Source organism: Palaemon carinicauda, chromosome 2, assembly GCF_036898095.1.
Source record: "Palaemon carinicauda isolate YSFRI2023 chromosome 2, ASM3689809v2, whole genome shotgun sequence".
Taxonomy (NCBI): domain Eukaryota; kingdom Metazoa; phylum Arthropoda; class Malacostraca; order Decapoda; family Palaemonidae; genus Palaemon; species Palaemon carinicauda.
The window spans coordinates 114,376,776-114,396,775 of NC_090726.1; the positions used below are offsets into that span (position 1 = coordinate 114,376,776).

General features: G+C 33.8%; 1 protein-coding gene across 1 annotated transcript in view; it reads right to left on the reverse strand.

Moving 5' to 3' along the window:
* The window catches only part of LOC137626570 (innexin shaking-B-like), a 248,782-nt gene that overhangs the window by 19,703 nt on the left and 209,079 nt on the right, over positions 1–20,000 (reverse strand). The window contains exon 2 of the mRNA XM_068357608.1: positions 18,374–18,950. Within this exon, the coding sequence (XP_068213709.1) occupies positions 18,436–18,950 (515 nt within the window). The 3' untranslated portion in view covers positions 18,374–18,435. The remainder of the gene's footprint in view (positions 1–18,373; positions 18,951–20,000) is intronic.

The following is a 20,000-nucleotide window of genomic DNA, read 5'->3' on the forward strand; positions in this document are numbered from 1 at the left end:
CCACCCCCGAACAAGGGCTAAGATGACACCAGATGGCGACTGGCCCACAACCATGATTTGGGCAACTGAGAACCACCAAAGCAGCCTGAGACCCAGTCTTTGGTCTCCCGAGGGTCCTCTTCCCCTCCTCTCTCTCTCTTTCTTAGATCGGTAATCTCTATCTCTGCCACTAACTTTTATTAGCCTATTTGTTCTCCACAGATATAATTACGCTTTAATCCTGGTCATTAATGTCCCACGCAAAACTCATGATAGATCAACAATGTTCTTACTCCGTGAATATGCTCTAGCTACAATTCGTTATTGTTATGAAAATTTAGTAAAAAGATAAATGGTAGACATTTTGGTTCATCGCTCAAAATTAAAAAGCAGAATTTGCTTGTCCGGTGTTTGGCAAAATGACTTTCACCTGTGCAGTTTTCATTAGTCTTTCTAATTGTGATGTGCGTAAGCAGTACGTTTTTGTAAGTGATTATATAGTAATACCTAGGCTTCACACATGAATTCCGATTTTCACCAAACTCAAAGGACTTTTGTCTAAGAATGTATATAGGATTTATTGACTATTCAATGTGCAGTTCTATAAACACGTTAAGATAAACAAACAAAATCAATTAAATGTTCAGAAAGAAGTATAATAGAATCAAGGGGAAGATGAACGAAAATAATGAAGAAACAGCAAGGCGGAAAATAGAACCCGGTAGAGAAGTTTCACTTTGAGTCAATTTGAATATCTATCTATCTATCTATCTATCTATCTATCTATCTATCTATCTATCTATATATATATATATATATATATATATATATATATATATATATATATATATATCTATCTATCTATCTATCTATCTATTACCTGGATTTATCTACCAACAAATCTTGTATATTAGTTACAGACGGGGATCATATACTTGGCAACTCTCTCTCTCTCTCTCTCTCTCTCTCTCTCTCTCTCTCTCTCTCTCTCTCTCTCTCTCTCAAATATATATAAATATATATATATGTATATATATATATATATATATATATATACATATATATATTTATATATATTTGAGAGAGAGAGAGAGAGAGAGAGAGAGAGAGAGAGAGAGAGAGAGAGAGAGAGAGAGAGAGAGAGAGAGAGGAGAGAGAGAGAGAGAGAGTTGCCAAGTATATGATCCCCGTCTGTAACTAATATACAAGATTTGTTGGTAGATAAATCCAGGTAATTAATTGAGAAAGCAGAACATTTGAGGAGTGTTCAGTATCTAGTATAAACTTCATATAAAGGTGCATTTCTGATTATATACAAAGAAGTGTTACCAGGTATATTTATTGTGTTCGGAGTATCTGTATATGGATAGTCATTTTAGAAAGGACCCCTTCTCCCACTATTGATATGAACGCAGCAGTAAAATTTCATGATTAAAGCAACTGTAGGTAATTTATTAATGTCATAACAGCGTACAAAGTTGCTTCGTAATAACTTTATCCTTCAAACATCGCAGTGTAAATATCTAACTAGTTATCAAAATACTTTTTGATGAAAGTTTATCAGTCATTTCGAAACAAATAACCGTGTTCTCTTTGCCATGGAGATAGTACACCAAAAAAATCGTCTACATAATTACTAATTACATTCTGAATAAATATTTGCATTTTTCTATATTGTGCAGTTTCATTTTACTATTGAAAAATTGTTTTTTTGCCATTTCACTTGAAAATAAAGCCACACGGAGACCAAATGAATTTGCAGCTCAAGAGTCCTGATGATTAACTAAGGTTCTCCCACTTCATACAAACAGATCAACGATCGATCAATCGGTGTTTGTTTGGCACTTTATTGAATATTTGCTTAGTCCTACGGTTTACTTATGGAGTCCGCTGCAGAGTTTTGAGTACCCTTGACGTCAGAATATAGTATCAGAACTCTTACATTCACAAAGAATCCATCTTATACTGAATATTTCACTCAAATTCCGCTCATTAAGATTATCTTTATTCACGAATTCATATTTGCACATACTTTCACTGAAGCTTAAAAAGATGTAGTCCTGAAAAACATCTCATAAAAATGAGCATATTGATATAAGCAACTTAAATTAAGAATTAATATCTATAAATGATTCAGTGCCTAAGATTATGGACCGACGAACGACAGAAAATAAAACCATTTACGCTGCTAAGATTAATGTGTGTAGAGGATTTGCCTAATTTAGCTATTTTTTGAAGCTCATTTATTGGAGAGAACCACTAACCTTGTTTCCCATTCTTGTAGATTTATCAAAACTAAAATGGATTTATATGATTCTGTCTGAGAAAAAATATTCCACGCGAGTGAATAACCCATTCGATGCCTAATGGCTTTTGCTGATCAAGACTCGCTTTTCATATTCTTTTTTTCCAAAGATAAACTCCCCGATGATAAAGTGGGTTCCCGAACTTCATTTTAATTTATTCTATGAAACACGGAGCGTTTTCATTAATTATTCTCTTTCTCTCTTGATATTTTAGTCTACCTCTTACCTGGCATGGCTAGCCAATGCTTCATTAAAGACCATGTGTGCACCAAATCAAAGAATCGTAGAAATATGCAGTTGAACTCGGTATTAGCTTTAACATATATTAATGAGTGTTAGATACTGGAATGAGATCAGCATTCCCAAAATCCCTTTACACCATTACTCTAATTAAGGGAACTCTTGTTCTATAAATATATCCACCCTTTGCTGGACAATGGCAACACGAATGTCTATTTGGAAATTAAAAAGAAAATTTTATGGCAATATAATCTTATGCTCTCACCCAGATAATCTTGGTTACATTTAAATCCTGGGTTGTGTGGAGGTTAATATTTGTTAATTGCTCTACGAATATGAAACAAACATTGATACTAAAGGAATGGCAGACGTAAAATGCACAGTAAACTACACTTTACTTCTTTTAGAATTTCTCATTTAAAAACCATCCCCAACGTACAAACTGCATACAAACATCAATTACTAGACGATTACCATGAAACATCTATTGCCCAAAGGTAACTGCATTATCATAGTGAGTGTCATATCAATGGGAAAATAAAATGCTTCCAAACCGAATTTAGATTTTATAATTCTGCGTTTAAATATTTTATCAATTATATCATCTTTATGAATCTCCCATAACGTGGCCGACAAACTGATTGATCAGGAGGGTTTCAACCCAACACATGTGCCCCAATATCTGATTAATATAAATTATTTAACGCCATATCTTTTACCCACTGAAAGAGTGGGAGATCAAAAGTTACATAGTGACAAAGAGCTTATTACCCAATGGTTATACCGCATCATGCCCACGACTGATTAATTAGTAGTTATAGAGCACATACCCGTGTTCTGAATAAACGATGAACGTTCTCTATCGTGATTTAATCGGCTAAATCACTAAGAGAATTTTCTGTATCCATAGTCAGAGTTGTCATTAATCGGAAGTTAAAAGCAACATCGATTACATGACATTGATACTTATAAGCTCGCTCGTGAAAGAGAATGTTTGTACTGTATACAAACTCATAAGGGAATGAGGTTACTGGGCCTAATTTTTGTCACGTACTTTTGATTCCATGTTTACCTACTCGAAATGTTTGGTCCTTTGTCTCGTATCTGACGAATACTTACCGAATAAAATTCTCCTGCACACCACTAATTAGAGGGCCGTTCGATGATAGAAGGAATAGTAACGAAGATTAAACTATTAGTGATGAAATCGCAAAGCAATTAAAGTATTTATTTCTGTAACGCCATCAGAATATTTATTAAGGAATGAATGTTGACAGAGAATTAATAAGAGCGTCACCCATGGCTCGGAGACAAAATTTGAACAGAAGGTTGATTGCTTTGACAACTTTCTACTTGGAATGTGATCGAATTTATGTTCTTATTTCCAGACTGACTATGAGCTAAAACCCTTTTACCTCAAATTTCATGCAAAAATATTTATGAAATATTTATATAATCATGTGATCATATATTGGAAAAGTTTAATTATCAACCAGTAGATATATAATAATATATAAATAATTCATATATAATAGGCTTAATGTTTATTGTCCGAATATTGCTAAGATTTACTTGCAAATGAAAGTATATTGAGAGAACAGATAGATAATGAATAATATTAGCCTTCACAATTACAGGAAACCTCGCACGCCAATGTATATCAAACTTAATGGCTAACTCATTGTACCGCCATGAGGTTCTTGCTAGAGAGTGACAGACTAAATGAGGATTATCTTGTCTTGAAATTATATCATTTATGAGTTTAAAGCCATAAATTTGTTAATCCATAGCATATGTAGCTCTGAATGTTACTACAAGCTGTGATTAGAATGGTAGTTATATTTGTATTTCGCCTTCTTACCCCAACTTGAATAGCAATCACTGTTGCATGTTTTAATGGAATTATCATGAAAACAAATTGCAGAATTCTACACTTTATCATTAACAATAGAAAAGAAGTTCCTTCAAGTATATTGGAAAGAATTTGATATAAAGATACGCAGCTTTTGACATGCTTACAAAACCCCCACCTTTATAGGGTTAAAATCACTCCATAAATGAAAACTATTTTCCGTTGATAACAAAATTAATTTTGCCATAAACTTTAATGATAAAAGGATGAAACACAGTGAAGCAACCGAGGAGAGAGAGAGAGAGAGAGAGAGAGAGAGAGAGAGAGAGAGAGAGAGAGAGAGAGAGAAGGAGAGAGAGAGAGAGATAGTGGACTAAGTACATAGAAAAGAAAGTAAGGATGATAATGAAGGGGAATTCTTACTTGCTGTTTTTAAGAGCCTAATGCCTTAATCATTTCAATTCTTTCTAGAAAGTCATCTTTGGGAAACTTTGCTTCTTGGATATTGAAAATTCCAAAGAAAGGTTATGAAAGAGAGAGAGAGAGAGAGAGAGAGAGAGAGAGAGAGAGAGAGAGAGAGAGAGAGAGTCTTCAGGGCTTTTGATAAATTTTCGCCGTTACCGTCGTTGGCACTAATGATAATACCCAGGGTTTTTGTTAATGGAAGAAAAAAGAAAAAAAAAAAGTAAAAGATGATCCGAGTAACTCATCGGAAGACGGGAAGATCATTTTAGATGTCGAGAATCTTTTAAGTGCAGAAGCATATTTCGGGATTATAATAGAATTTATTAAATTTCCAAATAATAAAAAATTTAACAACATTTTGAGATTTCTGACTAATAATGATAATAATAATAATAATAATAATAATAATAATAATAATAATAATAATAATAATAATAATAATAATAATGATAATAATGATAACAATAATAATAATAATGAACATTTGGGTCAAGTAACTTTTGTTTGCATACTATATGGCAAAAAATAAAACCTAATATAATGAATACACTTGGGTATAATTTTCTTTCTATCTCACATGATGGGAAATATAGTCAATAACATTTCTGACTTCCGTTATTGTAACTTTATTCACATATTTGTTAACTGAGGTTGAAAAAAGGAAAGACCGACGATTGTCACTCGGGACCGAAGAGTAAGTGAAACAATTTATCTTTACAACTTAATGGGTGACGGTCTCCATTAGCAGCAGTTCTTTTTCTCCCTACATTAGAGACAACAAATCCCATGCACTAATGGGAACACAGTTTTTTTTCCTCCCTCTCAAAAAGAAGGCCTAAATAGGAAAAGTTAAGTAAACTGAGACCAAGGTTTTGAATTGAGGGAATTTAATGCCAATGGATATGGAAATCTGAATTCAGTTCTCGCTTCTTTAGCGGGTTTCCGTAATCATCTTCTTGTTTCTTTCAATGTATCCATTAAATTCAGTTTTTGTTAATGTTGGGTTGTCTTTGTTTAATCAATGGAAAGTTGAAAATCCCTGAGAGACGCTGAGTGCGTATTCATCGTGCAATATTTTAAGCCAAATTTATTTCAGTAAAATTGACTCGTCATCAATCTATTATTTTCTGGTGCACTGTTACCACCACCAATTTCTTTGACCTCCGATGGAAGTATCATTGCAACGATATACGCTACGTTTACCGGGGTGGTAAGGGGAGGGGGTGTTGCCAATGGTTCATTTCCCGATGGGAATCAGCTCCCTACCCAACTTCTAATCTATTCGAACGGCAAATCTCTTACGGCTAGTTTAAACTTGTACAGTAGATGACTCTATTGATATCTAAATGGACATTGCATCTCCAATGTGAATTTTTATCAGGGCCCTCCTTTATAGTTTGCATATATCTTAATGCCTGACTCATGTATTAATCTATATCACCTAATTGCACAAATTTCTTAATGTTATAGCCTTCATCATAAATAGGAAGAAATTTTATTTCATTCCTTTCTTGAGTGATTATAACGTCTAGCTAAAATTCTGCGTTCATTTTCATCCAATACAAATAATGCACCAATTTAACCTTCATCCTGAAGGAACCAATCTAGAGGAAAATATATATTTGAAATCAATAGTGCATGGCAGAAGACTATGGCTACTAACTCGTGCGGAGACGCTTACAATGCGTACTTCTCTTACCTTCATACAGTATTTTTGAAGTAGACTACTGATGGTCCTAAATTACAAAAATAGTAGACCTAATAAAGGTAACCCGTTCAACCAATTAATGAGCCTAAAACTTTTGATGAAAGATATATGCTGGAACCCATTCACACGTGTTAATCAACTTTGATTGGGTGCGAGAGAATCAACAGCCACGAGGTATGATGATAAATCCAAATGTCAAAACACAGCCATCATCTTTAAGGCTTATTCATCCTTAATCCATAAACCAAACCCCACCCCTACCCAAACTCTCTATCTCCTGGCTATATGCTGCATTTCTCCCACCCCCTCCCGTGCATCTATCCTAGACATGGCCTACCTCGCCTCTAGCACATCCTCTGGTCAAGTCTCGGGGGAAATCAAGCATTGCGCACTTTCCAAGTCATAAGGAACCTAATTATTCAAATGCGCCTTGTCAGAAAAAGCGGGTGCGTGTGTGAGGGGGATTTAGTTTGCGCGGTTGGACGCAATCATTTATGATGGGACACTGAGTAGGCTGATAGAATGTTCAGTGTTAAATCGAGTGAAATGCTTGTGCTTTCGAACTCCAAACAGATAACCCGTGTTATAATATCTACTTTTTATTCGAAGGAAGGATACGTTTTATTCCATCTTGAAGCAGCAAATTGATATGCGCTTCATAAAGGCTAAACAGGGGTGAATATTTGTCATTGATATATTTACGACCTTTTTGCTTCGGGCATGTATACAGAGGAAAAAAACTATCATCTTACCATATTGTACATTGGTTTTTTCCTCTTCAGATAGAACTATGAGAGCTTTAAATAGGCTCATATATATCATGGGCACATAAAGGTTTGAATTATTCATTGTATTTCTAACATCCTCAAAACTCTTTCTCAGCGACCATACAGATGAGCACCAATTTCATAGCAAGGCTTTCGACCAAGTAACACAAAACGTTCAATCTTTGCAGTAGAAATATATATATATATATATATATATATATTATATTATATATATATATATATATATATATATATTACTCAATATATGGCTTAGAACTAGAACATCCACTCGGTAGAGCGCATAGCTTCGCCTATGTTATGTGGTATATCATAAGATAGGTAATTGAATTATGCATATTTCGGCCCTTAGTTTTATGCAAATCGGATATAAATTGACCACGATATAGCAAAAAGACGTTTTTGACCTTTTCGTTATCTTGACCTTGGACCCAGGCACTACCAAAATCTAAATAAATTATCCATGGATCATGGTCCTATCCTAACAAATTGCATGATTCGGTCAAATGGTTTTTGAGTTTGTCAAGTCACAAACAAAGAAACAAACAAATAAATAAATACACACCTATCAAAACATAGCTTACGCAACAAAGTTGGCGAAGGTTACAACATGTTTGGGATAGCACTTCCGCAAAACAAGTTAGTAGTATCACTTAGAAACAAAAAATTAAGAGTATGAACTCGAAAGTTATCTTCAGAGTTAAAACAGTAATAAGATACACAACATGGTATGGAAAATAGTGAAAGTCTTGTACACGAGCCAAGGGAAAATAAATGTTTTAAATTAGGGCTTGATCTCTCGCGTTCTCATACAATACAAACGAGTGAAACAGTAAGAATGCAAGGGAATATGTCCCAAACTCTACCGCAATTTTGAACTGACATATTTTTAATTATTTTGGTTTTATAAATTTTAGGAGTAGCCTTCGGCTTGACCGAATCTGTTTCTGATAAATCTGTCGTTTCAAGAGTTTTCGTCAGATATATCACATCAAATTATTTGACCACCATCAGAGCTGAAGATTCACCGAGAGAGCAACCCTCTTCTCTTTCCTTCTCAGAATTTGGAATCATGTCTTATATATCCCAGATTGGCTGGAAAGGAGTGGAAACAAAATATCCTTCACAGATACAATATAAAATCACGAAACTTAATGATATCGACCAAGCACTAAACAAGATTTCATTGAAGCTACTTCCACAAGAAGAACAAATCATTGGAGATACTATAGATAAACAAAGCATCTTTCAAACAGCTATGGTCTTAAAACCTGTTGTATGATTTCTATGATGTTATGGAAAATGTCCTGGATAATGGTTACTGATAAACATAATCCCTTTAAGTTCAAAATAGTGTTATAAACCAAACCCTTCAGTTCTTAGAGGGAAAAATACCTTATAAATCCTTTCCGTGTCATTTAGTTTCTCTAGTAATTTTAGATGACAATTGCAAGTAAAAATTATAATCAAAGTTATCTCTGAACTTACTGGTATGAAGTTTCCATCAATAGGGCCGTCACGAGGGCTCTACAAAGGCTAGGAATGGCAAGTAATCTATTGGGGGATTCCTTTGCTTTACCTTATCCAGACCTGCTGCTTTTCATTGGAATATCATCTGAGGGCTAAGAATTCAAAGTAGAAGCCTTAACAGTGTAAGGAAAGTGTTCAGGTATACATATAAACACTGTGAAACTTAGCATTTGAAAAACAGTCTCCAGCTTTGCCAAGGCATCATGGTGTGCACATAGATTGCACCCATGTCAAAAAAATCGATAGGGATGACCTTTCCATAGAAATGAAAGGAGAACTGAACACTCATTCTCAAGGTATTTTCCTAATGCAAAACAGATAAACGTAAACTAAAATTCTCAGATTTTTTCTCAAGGAGGTAAAATTGTCATCTTGGAGTGGGAAGAAGAAAGTAAGTCCATCAAAATGGTTTCTTTATCCCATTATATGCAAACAACTAGAGATCTTAGTGTACTGCCACAACTAATAACTGCACACTAAAGAACTGTCAATAAGATAGTCGTTATTGCCAGACCCAAAAGCAAGCAAGGCTTATGATGTCCTATTGCACAATAACTCTCACAATATTGAAATATACATTGCTCTACCATCATTATTTACGAAGCTCTTACACAATAGGCAATAATGAGAAAATCATAATCTTCTATCAGACTTCCAGAGATAATTTCTGAATTGGCCAAGTTTTTACACTGACGAGGTTTTATCATAACCCGAAGGTTTTAAACCAATCCATCTGGATATGGTTAAGCAATCCCTTGGAGAAAATAGAATTTACTAACATCACATCACAAAACAAACTGCTTAGGCAATGTTCCCTTGTCTACATTCCAGTAATAACGAAGTCCTTGACAACTGTCAAATATCAAGAACCAACTGATCAGCGTAAATACTGAAAATCTCAGACCTTCAGTTTATCTAATGAAGTGGAACCCTATATTAATGTTAGGAAGGCTCATGAAGGAACTGCATGTGTCTCTTGAATTATACTTTCTATACGGATCTCGCTTTTAAAAGTTCAGTCAGTACAGCCAACATTGGATACTACTTCTCACGAAAGGGTAGTCAACAGTAAGATTCCTTCATCCTTGATTTAATGAATAAAAACTTTAGTGGGGTAGGTCAGAGGTTATTACAACATCATTAGTCATTTCAATTTTGTACAGTTTATAAGTTGTCGTAACTGTAAATGAACCGAAGCTCTTCTGATGCCCAGTCATAGAAGAATTTTTTATTTTTTATTTTTTTTATTTTTACACACATGCAACTGGCGGTTTTAAGGAATTATTGAGACTTACAATAATCAATGTTAGGTGACTCAATTTAGAGGGCTTGATTTTCAGCCTGGTGATAATCTATTCCTCAATATTATAAGAATATAAGCGACACAAATGAGGGGGGGGGGGGGTCGTGCTTTGGAACTCATGTGAATCACGAGGTTGTTAATCGTCGACTTGTCTGTCCAAATCCCAATTAGTGGTATTCAATGTAAGAATAACCTCATCTTAACTGAAGTATAGTTTATAGATAATATCAAACGTGTATGTGACCGCCATCTCTTAAAATATTTCGAAGGTCACCCTATTCCTGATAGTGTTAGGATCGTCGGACGAGACTTTTGCATATTGACAAAGAAAGAGCCAGTCTCATGATATCACACCTAAATTATGAAGAAGTAATTGATTAAAATAATATTAATGGAGAACATTACTAATTATCTAGCATATTTTCTTTCACTGAATATGAATAGAGGGAAAGTTTGGTTTGATCTTTATTATGTTTAGTTCTGCATATATAAAAACAAAACAAAGTTAGCAATAAGATATTACTTATAAAACATTATTAAGCATTTATAACGTGAGAATGAAGAGAAAAGATTAAAATCATAATGGGTAAAAAGAAGAACATAAATGCTCCCTCATTGCGCCTGCACTATAAAACCAAAAGCTGGCAACTCGCCGAGTAAGTGAAATATGTGTTTACCTTCCCGTAGAGTTCAACAAACTTGGGTTTTATATTGAAATGACTTGTTTACCTGGATAGACAGTCTTCAGTCGGCATTGTTACAACGTGAAGATCAAGTCTATTCAATGTTATTGAAAGTCATAGGCTTTTTTGTAAGCATTCCAATTCGTAATAAATTTTTTCCTAATAGCGATATCTTGATAAAATATTAAGCTGCAATAATTTGATACTTATCAAAATGAAATTATCATCATTTGAATGGCCTGTCTAGATTCCAGAAATAACCTAAAATTATACAAAACTCTGAGAAATATGTATCATGAGTAATAAATAGTTAAATGACTTAGGTATAGCTGAAGAATAATTCCTCATCGTTATTTGAACATTTAAACTGATTGTTTTAATAAAAAAACCGAAGACCGTACTCTAAAATTAAAATGGCAAAAGCTAGGATATACAAATAAAATGTTAAGGCAGCATTATTTTAACCTCCGATGCCTTTGATATTTACCTAAAGTTACGTGGCACCCCTCCGTTGCAAGAGAAAAAATATCATGAAATCAAGCATGTAATAAGTTCAAGACATTAGTATCATTTATCATGCATCACATATCTTAAAGTGAAAATGGCAGTTTTGGTTATATTTAAAGAAATTGAACTAGTAAACAAATACTCAAAATATGTACTAGATATTAAAAAAATGTCTAAATGTAAATACATTTTTGATAATTACTGGACTTTAAGGTTTCATAAGGAAAGGATATCTGCTATTTTGAAGGAAATAAATTTTTTTACTTATAGAACATGAGTAAAAATGTCAAGGCCCTTCTTTTCGAGTTTCAGTTTATAGCACGAGAAATCGTCATTTTGCATTAATCACTAATTTTCTTATTACGTTCCAAGACTTAAATGGTAGTTTAGAGTTTTTTCTTTTTGAAACAATAATAGTTTAGTAAGTGTCTCTCATTAACACCTACATTCAGCTACTTTGTAATTAATAGTGCAACCATAAATTCTTGTGATTTTCAACAAAAAAGTAAATAAAATTGTTGATCGATACCTTCTAGAGTTCAAGCAGATAGTTTATCATAGTACGAAGATTCATCTTATAATTATCCTAAGTTATTACTGATTAATATTAACACATAATTACAGCAAGCAATGGGGGAATACATTTCATCCCAACATACATGCTATTTGACTATTCTAAAGATAAAATAATTTAGGAATGGAGAACTGATATACACTAGATATAAGAAACGTTAGCAATAACACTAATTTACCTTACCCAAATGGTGAAATGAAATATTTCTAGGACAAAATTTCCCTCGATTTGCAAAGTAGGAAAATGACATTCTTAGTAAATTTTTAAGATATTTTGTAACCAAAGCCATTAACTAGAACGAATACATTATTATAGCGAATTACAAAATATAAATTCATATAGATAGATAAAAGAAAAGCAAACTATATGAATTCCAGATATAGAATGGGGTCTAAAAGACAAAAAATAAATAAAAGTAAAGAAAATATTTCACATATTCATCCCTCTAATCGTAGTGTCATGATTGCCCCTTTTCTTTCACCATAAATTCTGCACCTCCGACCCGCAACAGACTCAAGTGACCTAGAATACAATCTCCATTTATAGCCAACCTTAAGTTAAGGTATCAGATATCTGAGTGGAATTTTGAACTAGCTGCCGATATTTCTGTTCTTAAGACCTGACCAATACAGAATATGGTAACTAACGAACATATATATATATATATATATATATATAGGCGAAAATGCACACAAATAACGTTCAAAGCAAGGTACATGCTTATTGTGAACAATACATTTATAAATACGTATGTGAATACATAGAGATAGCCTATTACGGTACAGAACAATTCAGGATAATTCCAATTTCATATCAAATCATTCTAAGACTGGCATGGAAAGGAAACTAAATTTCTTTTATCTTTTTGTTTTGATATTAATCTTTAACAATGCAATAATATAACCCTGTAGCATGTCTCCAGACATTATCTATCTATCTACCTATCTGTTATGTGTATAAGACTGGGTATAGGATTGCAGTAAAAATAACCTTACTGTTTTGTGGGGAAGGTGTTGTCGGGGGAAATGTGCTGGTATGCGTAAAGGCGAAATATACCTGACAGAAATTGTTCCTCTTCCTCTTTTGCACCTGCCGCAGTGGACAACGCACAAAAGGGTACCAACGAAAATTGTCACTAAAACGATAATATAGGTAAACAAGAAACCGCTAATGAGAGAGAGAGAGAGAGAGAGAGAGAGAGAGAGAGAGAGAGAGAGAGTTCAAAAAGAGGAGCAGGGGAGAGGGAGTCCAGCTTTTGAGGCGGTACGAAGAGAGAGAGAGAGAGAGAGAGAGAGAGAGAGAGAGAGATATGAAAATTTGGATTTTGGGTCTTATAGGGCAGGAGGTGAAAAGGGTGGAAACGGGACTACAGAGATATCTGGACACCCAACTATAAAGGGCAAAAGGTCAAGCAATACATTACGCAGGTACTAATCTATGCACGCCGGCTTGACTCTCCAATGATCATAAACTCCCATTTCCCGAGATACCGACGCCAAGTTTTGATGCGTTTGTGTTGTGGAAGGGGTCATGTAAGCTAACTTCCAGGTGATTTAGGTAAATATACACCTTGGGTGACCTTAAGTACAGAGAGAGAGAGAGAGAGAGAGAGAGAGAGAGAGAGAGAGAAGAGAGAGAGAGAGAGATTATTAGGTAGGATGGTTGCAAGAAAATGATAAATATACGAGTGACCGGGTCCGTAAAAAGGGAGGTGTTTATTTTATAGGTTGACTGCAAAACAAGATTGAGTGACCTACTTCGCAGAAAGGGTGGGGTCTCATAGGTCACTCAGTCTGCGAACAAAAGCAAAAACAATAGCTTGAATTATTGACTTCATAGTTAAATATATCGACACACTTGTTTTGATTCAATGACTATGCATAAAGTGAAATATATTTCTCAAAGTGAGTTTAGCGAATACATCGAAATCCATCGAATTGTTTCTGTCAGATGGTTTGATTATTCCATTGTAAATATCAAATCACGCATATGGTTTGATGAACATATGCATTGAATTTGCTAAGCTCCCTCATTGGTCATTGATAATTTCATAAAAAAGTTATTTTGTTTCATGAAAGTGTCTTGGAACACTTAAATTTCAAAATGTTTTGTGATGTTGATCAGGCGTCAAGTGTGTTGTCTAAAACGTACCGCTGAATTTGCAGTAGCAGAACCACTACAAGTAATATTTGTTATAATTTGCATGGGATGTTTTTAATCACTTCTTCTGACCGATACCGGAAAAGAAACTACGCAAAGACGTCACAACCGGTTAGACGTGACGTCAGAAATGACATTCTCCCGCTAGATATGCCTTACGTAATGATATTTTGTTCTTACCAGCAGATTACATTATTACAATTTTAACACGATTATACTCCAGAATAAGACATTTCTTAAATATCTCTTAAACTTATATATATATATATATATATATGTATATATATATACTGTATATATATACATACATACATATATATATATATATATACTGTATATATAGATACATATATATATATATATATATATATTTATATATATTTATATATATATATACAGTATATATATATATATATATATATATGTACTGAGAGAGAGAGAGAGAGAGAGAGAGAGAGAGAGAGAGAGAGATACTCTTGAGCAACCACCACTCTTTGACCAGTTTCTATAAAATGACTGAAAGAGCGCAACAAACACTTCCATTTTCCATTAAAAACAGGGAATAACGTATGAATGTGGGTGGGTTACCTCCTCCCTCCTTGCCACCTCAGATATATCTGGATGAGAAAGAAAAGAAAATGCCATGCAAGAGAATAAGTCCTCCTCTGCAGATGGCGGGCCATCCCCCTCACCCTGCCTCCATTCTCCGCTCTATTCGAATGTCCATCGCTGCATTATCATGTAATTTACAATATCTTTATCTCCTTCCATTCCAAAGTATACAAAAAGTCTTTGTGTTTAGATGCTTTGTCGAGGTTTTATTCCTGTATTTGCAAATGCATACTTTCTAACAGTTTGCAAATCTGAAACCGGTGTTGGTGTACCCAGATAAATGAAAAAAAAAAAAAACTCTTGGGAATTGTTTTACGATCAAAGGAACCTTATTTCTCGAATGACCTTGAATTCTCCATTTCACCGCCATGTTATATTCGTGTTCGGTCTCATCCACCATCACATTAGAAACAGTCTTCGAACCTTTTTAAACATTAAATTTTTTATGTAAGGAATATATACAAGTGTGCTAACAGAATTTCCTCGTTTAACTTATATTCACGTTGTTTATCTGGCACGAAATCTTCACTTTAAAAATACTTTCAAAGTTTAATTGACTTATTTATTCTTTTGGTAATAAAGTCTTTATATTGATTAAGTTGAAAAGCATAACACCCATTTCATTGATATATGTTCTGCACGCTTGGTAGTTATATCAATGTTCCTTTTCATAGAGGCGTGTTCGACTCTGGTACAACATAGAGTTGCAAGACGTCAGTGGTGGTTATGCAAAAGAATTTTTGCAAAGCGTTATGCCTGTGCCATAAACTCTGTACACCTTTGACACTCTTGGACTCAGATTCCCTGGCTATAGGTAAACTCACATCCTAATACTTCGATATATCATTGTATGCTTGTTTATTCTTTTATTTGATTTTTTGATGAATGTGCATAGATAATAAAACTGATTAAAACAGGAGGCTTTGAGCTTCAAAAAGTCCAATGATATATGTCAACAATACACTACCATATACAGTTATATTGCGTAATCATCAATATTAAAAGGTGCATTAATGGGAATTGTCTCCACAATAATAAAAATAATAATAATAATAATAATAATAATAATAATAATAATAATAATAATAATAATAATAATAATAATAATAATAATAATAATAATAATATTTTAAGGTTAAAACTCTGAAGCAAATCAATAATTGTGAATAACGCTGACATGGTCTAAAGGTAACTTCAGAGGGATGAAATCAGGCAAGTGCAATTAGCGCAGTACCAAAAGATCTTTGAATTTTTAATATCAGGAACTTGATCATAAATTGTTATATTTTTGGACGACAAATAACTTCCTTAAATTGACCAAACAGGGAGGTGGCCTGCGGTCAAAGGATAGCTAACATATTTTTGGGTTTTATATACGAAATTTCGAAACAATTTACTAATTCCATCATAATTCATATGAAAAATTTAGCATCCATTTATGGCCCGAAATAGACCCAGGCGCAGAAAAGCTATTCATAATAGCAGATATCTATATATCAAGCTGAAAATGGAGGTCAGTGGAAATTCCATTTAAATCTGGCAGAGAGTTTAACTTCGAAATGGTATATCATGAATAAATACTAACATAAACTCTTCATGGACGGCCACGTCAAGGGTAACGGGTCGGTAGAGAGAGAGAGAGAGAGAGAGAGAGAGAGAGAGAGAGAGAGAGAGAGTGTCTCAGATGCGAAAAAGCAGAAAGAGATTGGTAAAGAAAATGAAAGGGAAATCCAACGGGGAAGGAAGAAAAATTGAATATATAAATGGTGTAGAAAAGGGTTGATAAGAATATTGAAGGAAACACTCGGGGATTTTTTTTTGGAGAGAGAGAGAGAGGAGAGAGAGAGAGAGAGAGAGAGAGAGAGAGATTTTCTTCCTGCTTCCCAATAATATACGTTCTGTAGATAGGTAAAGAGTATTCATCATGTATCCACGAAAATCCTTCCTTCTATATGTGCAAATGCATAAGCCGTGCATCTTTTCATTGTACAAGGAATAACTTTGCAGGTAAAAGTTGTCGTTTATCTTCTCTGATATTATATGTGATGAAAATTCCTCAAATAACTCTTTTTAATCTACTACCAACTTCTGGTCGGAGTAGTAAGTTTTGTTGATCAAGTTACCAGCAGTACTTGGCTTCAAATACTTCTTCGATATTTTGTTTTATCTAAGTATACCTATTAAACCCCGTGTCAATATCAATTCATTATATGATTAAATACAAGAATCCCTAACTTGAAAAGCTGAGTTTGATAGAAAAGTGTCTGTGCTTTCATCCCTCAAGCAGAACCTTTTCAAACTATTCTCTGGAAAATGTCAAAGTATTTTACTAAATCGAACTGCAAACTGCTTAATAAAGAGAATTTGGGAAACAAGCTATGAAGCCTTATTTGACATTCGTGTTACTTTTCATTAATCTTTCCGTGGAGTACGATTACAAAAGCATCATAAAAGATTTTCCTTTTCTACGGCTAAGAGGCGTCACATGTTTGTAATACACTTGTTTCTAAAAAAAAGGGGTGCAGCATAAGTATGTGTTTTAATAATTTAGTTACAAACTATCCACAATAACATAGTTTGCTTTTCTTAACATTTTCTGTTACACTATCTGCGGTATATATATATATATTATATATACATATATATATATATATATATATATATACATATATATATATATATATATACACGAGAGAGAGAGAGAGAGAGAGAGAGAGAGAGAGAGGGTCAAAGTCAAAGTCAAAAACCTTTATTCCATTATAAAATGGTTATTCTGTTATAGAGAGAGGAGAGAGAGAGAGGAGAGAGAGAGAGAGAGAGAGAGAGAATAAGCAAACTATTCCTGAACAATTGTGATGGCAGACAAAACCTTTAAAAGGTTGTTTTCCTGATTAAAGTGAGGATTTTTCTATCGTAGTTTCGATTGTATACTGTTATGGAGCATCTGAATCAAATAAGGTTTTTCAGTTTTATTTGAGGAGGGTTTTTCGGATATAAAGCCTTTCTTCTAATGTGAATGCTATCTTGTTTGTGAGAAATGGAACACTAATATTTTCGTGAGCAATTAAATTGCATTACTAACTGTAATTTTCAGAAAGCGTAATCTAGTAAGTGATTAATCTCGCAAACAGTATTACATTTATATGGCCAAAAACAGATTTTGTTTTTTATTGTAAATGGGAATTATGAGGGTCACTTTTTACCAATTACGAATTTTGAATGGAAGCATTAGCCATCTATAAGAATAATTCATATTAGTAAAATGTATTTAATCAAACAACGCTTAAGAAGAAAGAGTCTACGATGTTCAATTGTTAATTGATTGTGAAATATTAAATAAATACTTCTGATATAAGATATAATCTGATCTTGAAGCAGTCTAAGAAAGAAAGGGAAATGACCATTAAAATACACAAAGACTATAAACAAATTATTAACAACAAGCCATAAATGAATTAAACACTATATTATTTAGGTCTGTTTAACTAATAATTTGCAACAATGAAACAAAGAAAGATTATATTTTCTAGAATTGTATATCCATGATATGTCAATCTATAGCCACTTTTTGTTTGAGAACAGACAACATAAGGACCCGACAAACAAAAAGAAAGAGAAAGATTGGAAGGAACAAGTGATAATTCATATTGATATCTTATTACTGTTTACCTTAAACTAGTTGCGTAGGATCACAGACGAGGTTACAAACCCTGCAGCTATTTACAGGTGGTTCAAGGCTCTCCGAAGTCTTTGGAGGCGTGGCCCAGTCTCTTGGCCAATTCGTGCATGACCTCTTTGAAGATGAGGGTGTCGACGTTCTGACCCAACATGTAGAAAAGGAACCAATCGCCCATCTTGCTTTTCCTAACGATGGTGTTGATGACTTCCTTGTTGATGAGTCTGAAGCGGAGACACAGCAGGTAAGCCCTCATGCGGGGACTCAAGATGATCATGAGTCTATACAGAAGGACGAAAAACGTCAGGAACACCAAAAGGAGAAACCAAAACCACAGGAAGATGTAGATTTTCTCGTTGACGATATTAATGGGCAGAATACAGAGGGAGTCGTAGCGTTCCAGCTCCCCTGATGTGCCAAACTTGCTGAAGGAACACTTGGTCATACGAGGGAAGACGAAGATCATAGGGTCAACTCGCACTTCTTGGTCATCTTCCATAAACTTGATCACATCCAGACCGAAAGTCAAGAACGTCCCTCCCAGGAAGCGGTCGATCAGGAACATCTGACCTGTAGGGGAATAATACAAATTTAATGCTGTGAAAGAAACGGCATCAAGAGAGTTTAAAAAATCTAAAGAGTAATCTATGAGGTTATTATATTGTAGCATTATTTCTCTAGAATAAAGGCAATACTGTTAGAAAATGGCCATGATATCAAGATACAAACTTTAAATTAATTTTCTTAACTTACTTTTACTTTGATTCATTTCCAAATTCTGTATTAAAGACGCCTGACGCCCATAATATTTCAAAAGTTACAGTAAACAGATATTCAGATTGATACACTAACTTCTTAAACTAACTAAAATAAATTAACTAACTTTAAAATTTATAAATTATCAGTTTTATAGCGAAGGGATAGAACGAAGAGCCAAAAGTTAAGAAAATAGTGTATGACATCAAAGCCTATTTTCTGTAGAAATTCAAAATACTAGAAGAACAGCTAAATAGGGCATTTTAACTATATTGTTTAATATTTATAATTTCCCTGTCCTCTAAATTGTATGATGACAAAGGATTTTGATTACATTGAAATGAATAAGTATAGCGGTACATAAATCAGAAAGCAGGGATTTGAAATTAATCTTCTAATCAAGGTCTCGAAAGAAAAGAAAATGCATAAGTACTTATATTTAGGGAAGAGGTACTTCCATAATAACAATACCAGAAATTAACTTCAATTTAAGCACCAAACTGACTCTTAACAAAAGAATAACACATCTGAGCAAAAACTATGAATAATTTCAAGGAGATTCAAGATTACTAACTTTAGGTTTTCACCAAATATTTCGTTCACATGGCCTCATTTGGACTCCGGTATTAAAAACTCAGTGATATAGCGTCAAAAATGCCTCACAGAAAATACCTTATAGATATTTCTCGTTAAACTCTAGCAGCCTTGCGTTGATTTAAAAAAAAAATAATAATTTCACTTTGGCGTATAACAGTGACCAAATTTTTCCTAAATATGAATGTTAAATAAAAAGTTTTATGAAAAGTTTGATGGCGTTCAAAGCATTCGTTGAAACTTTATTCTTGCACACACACAAAAGTATCT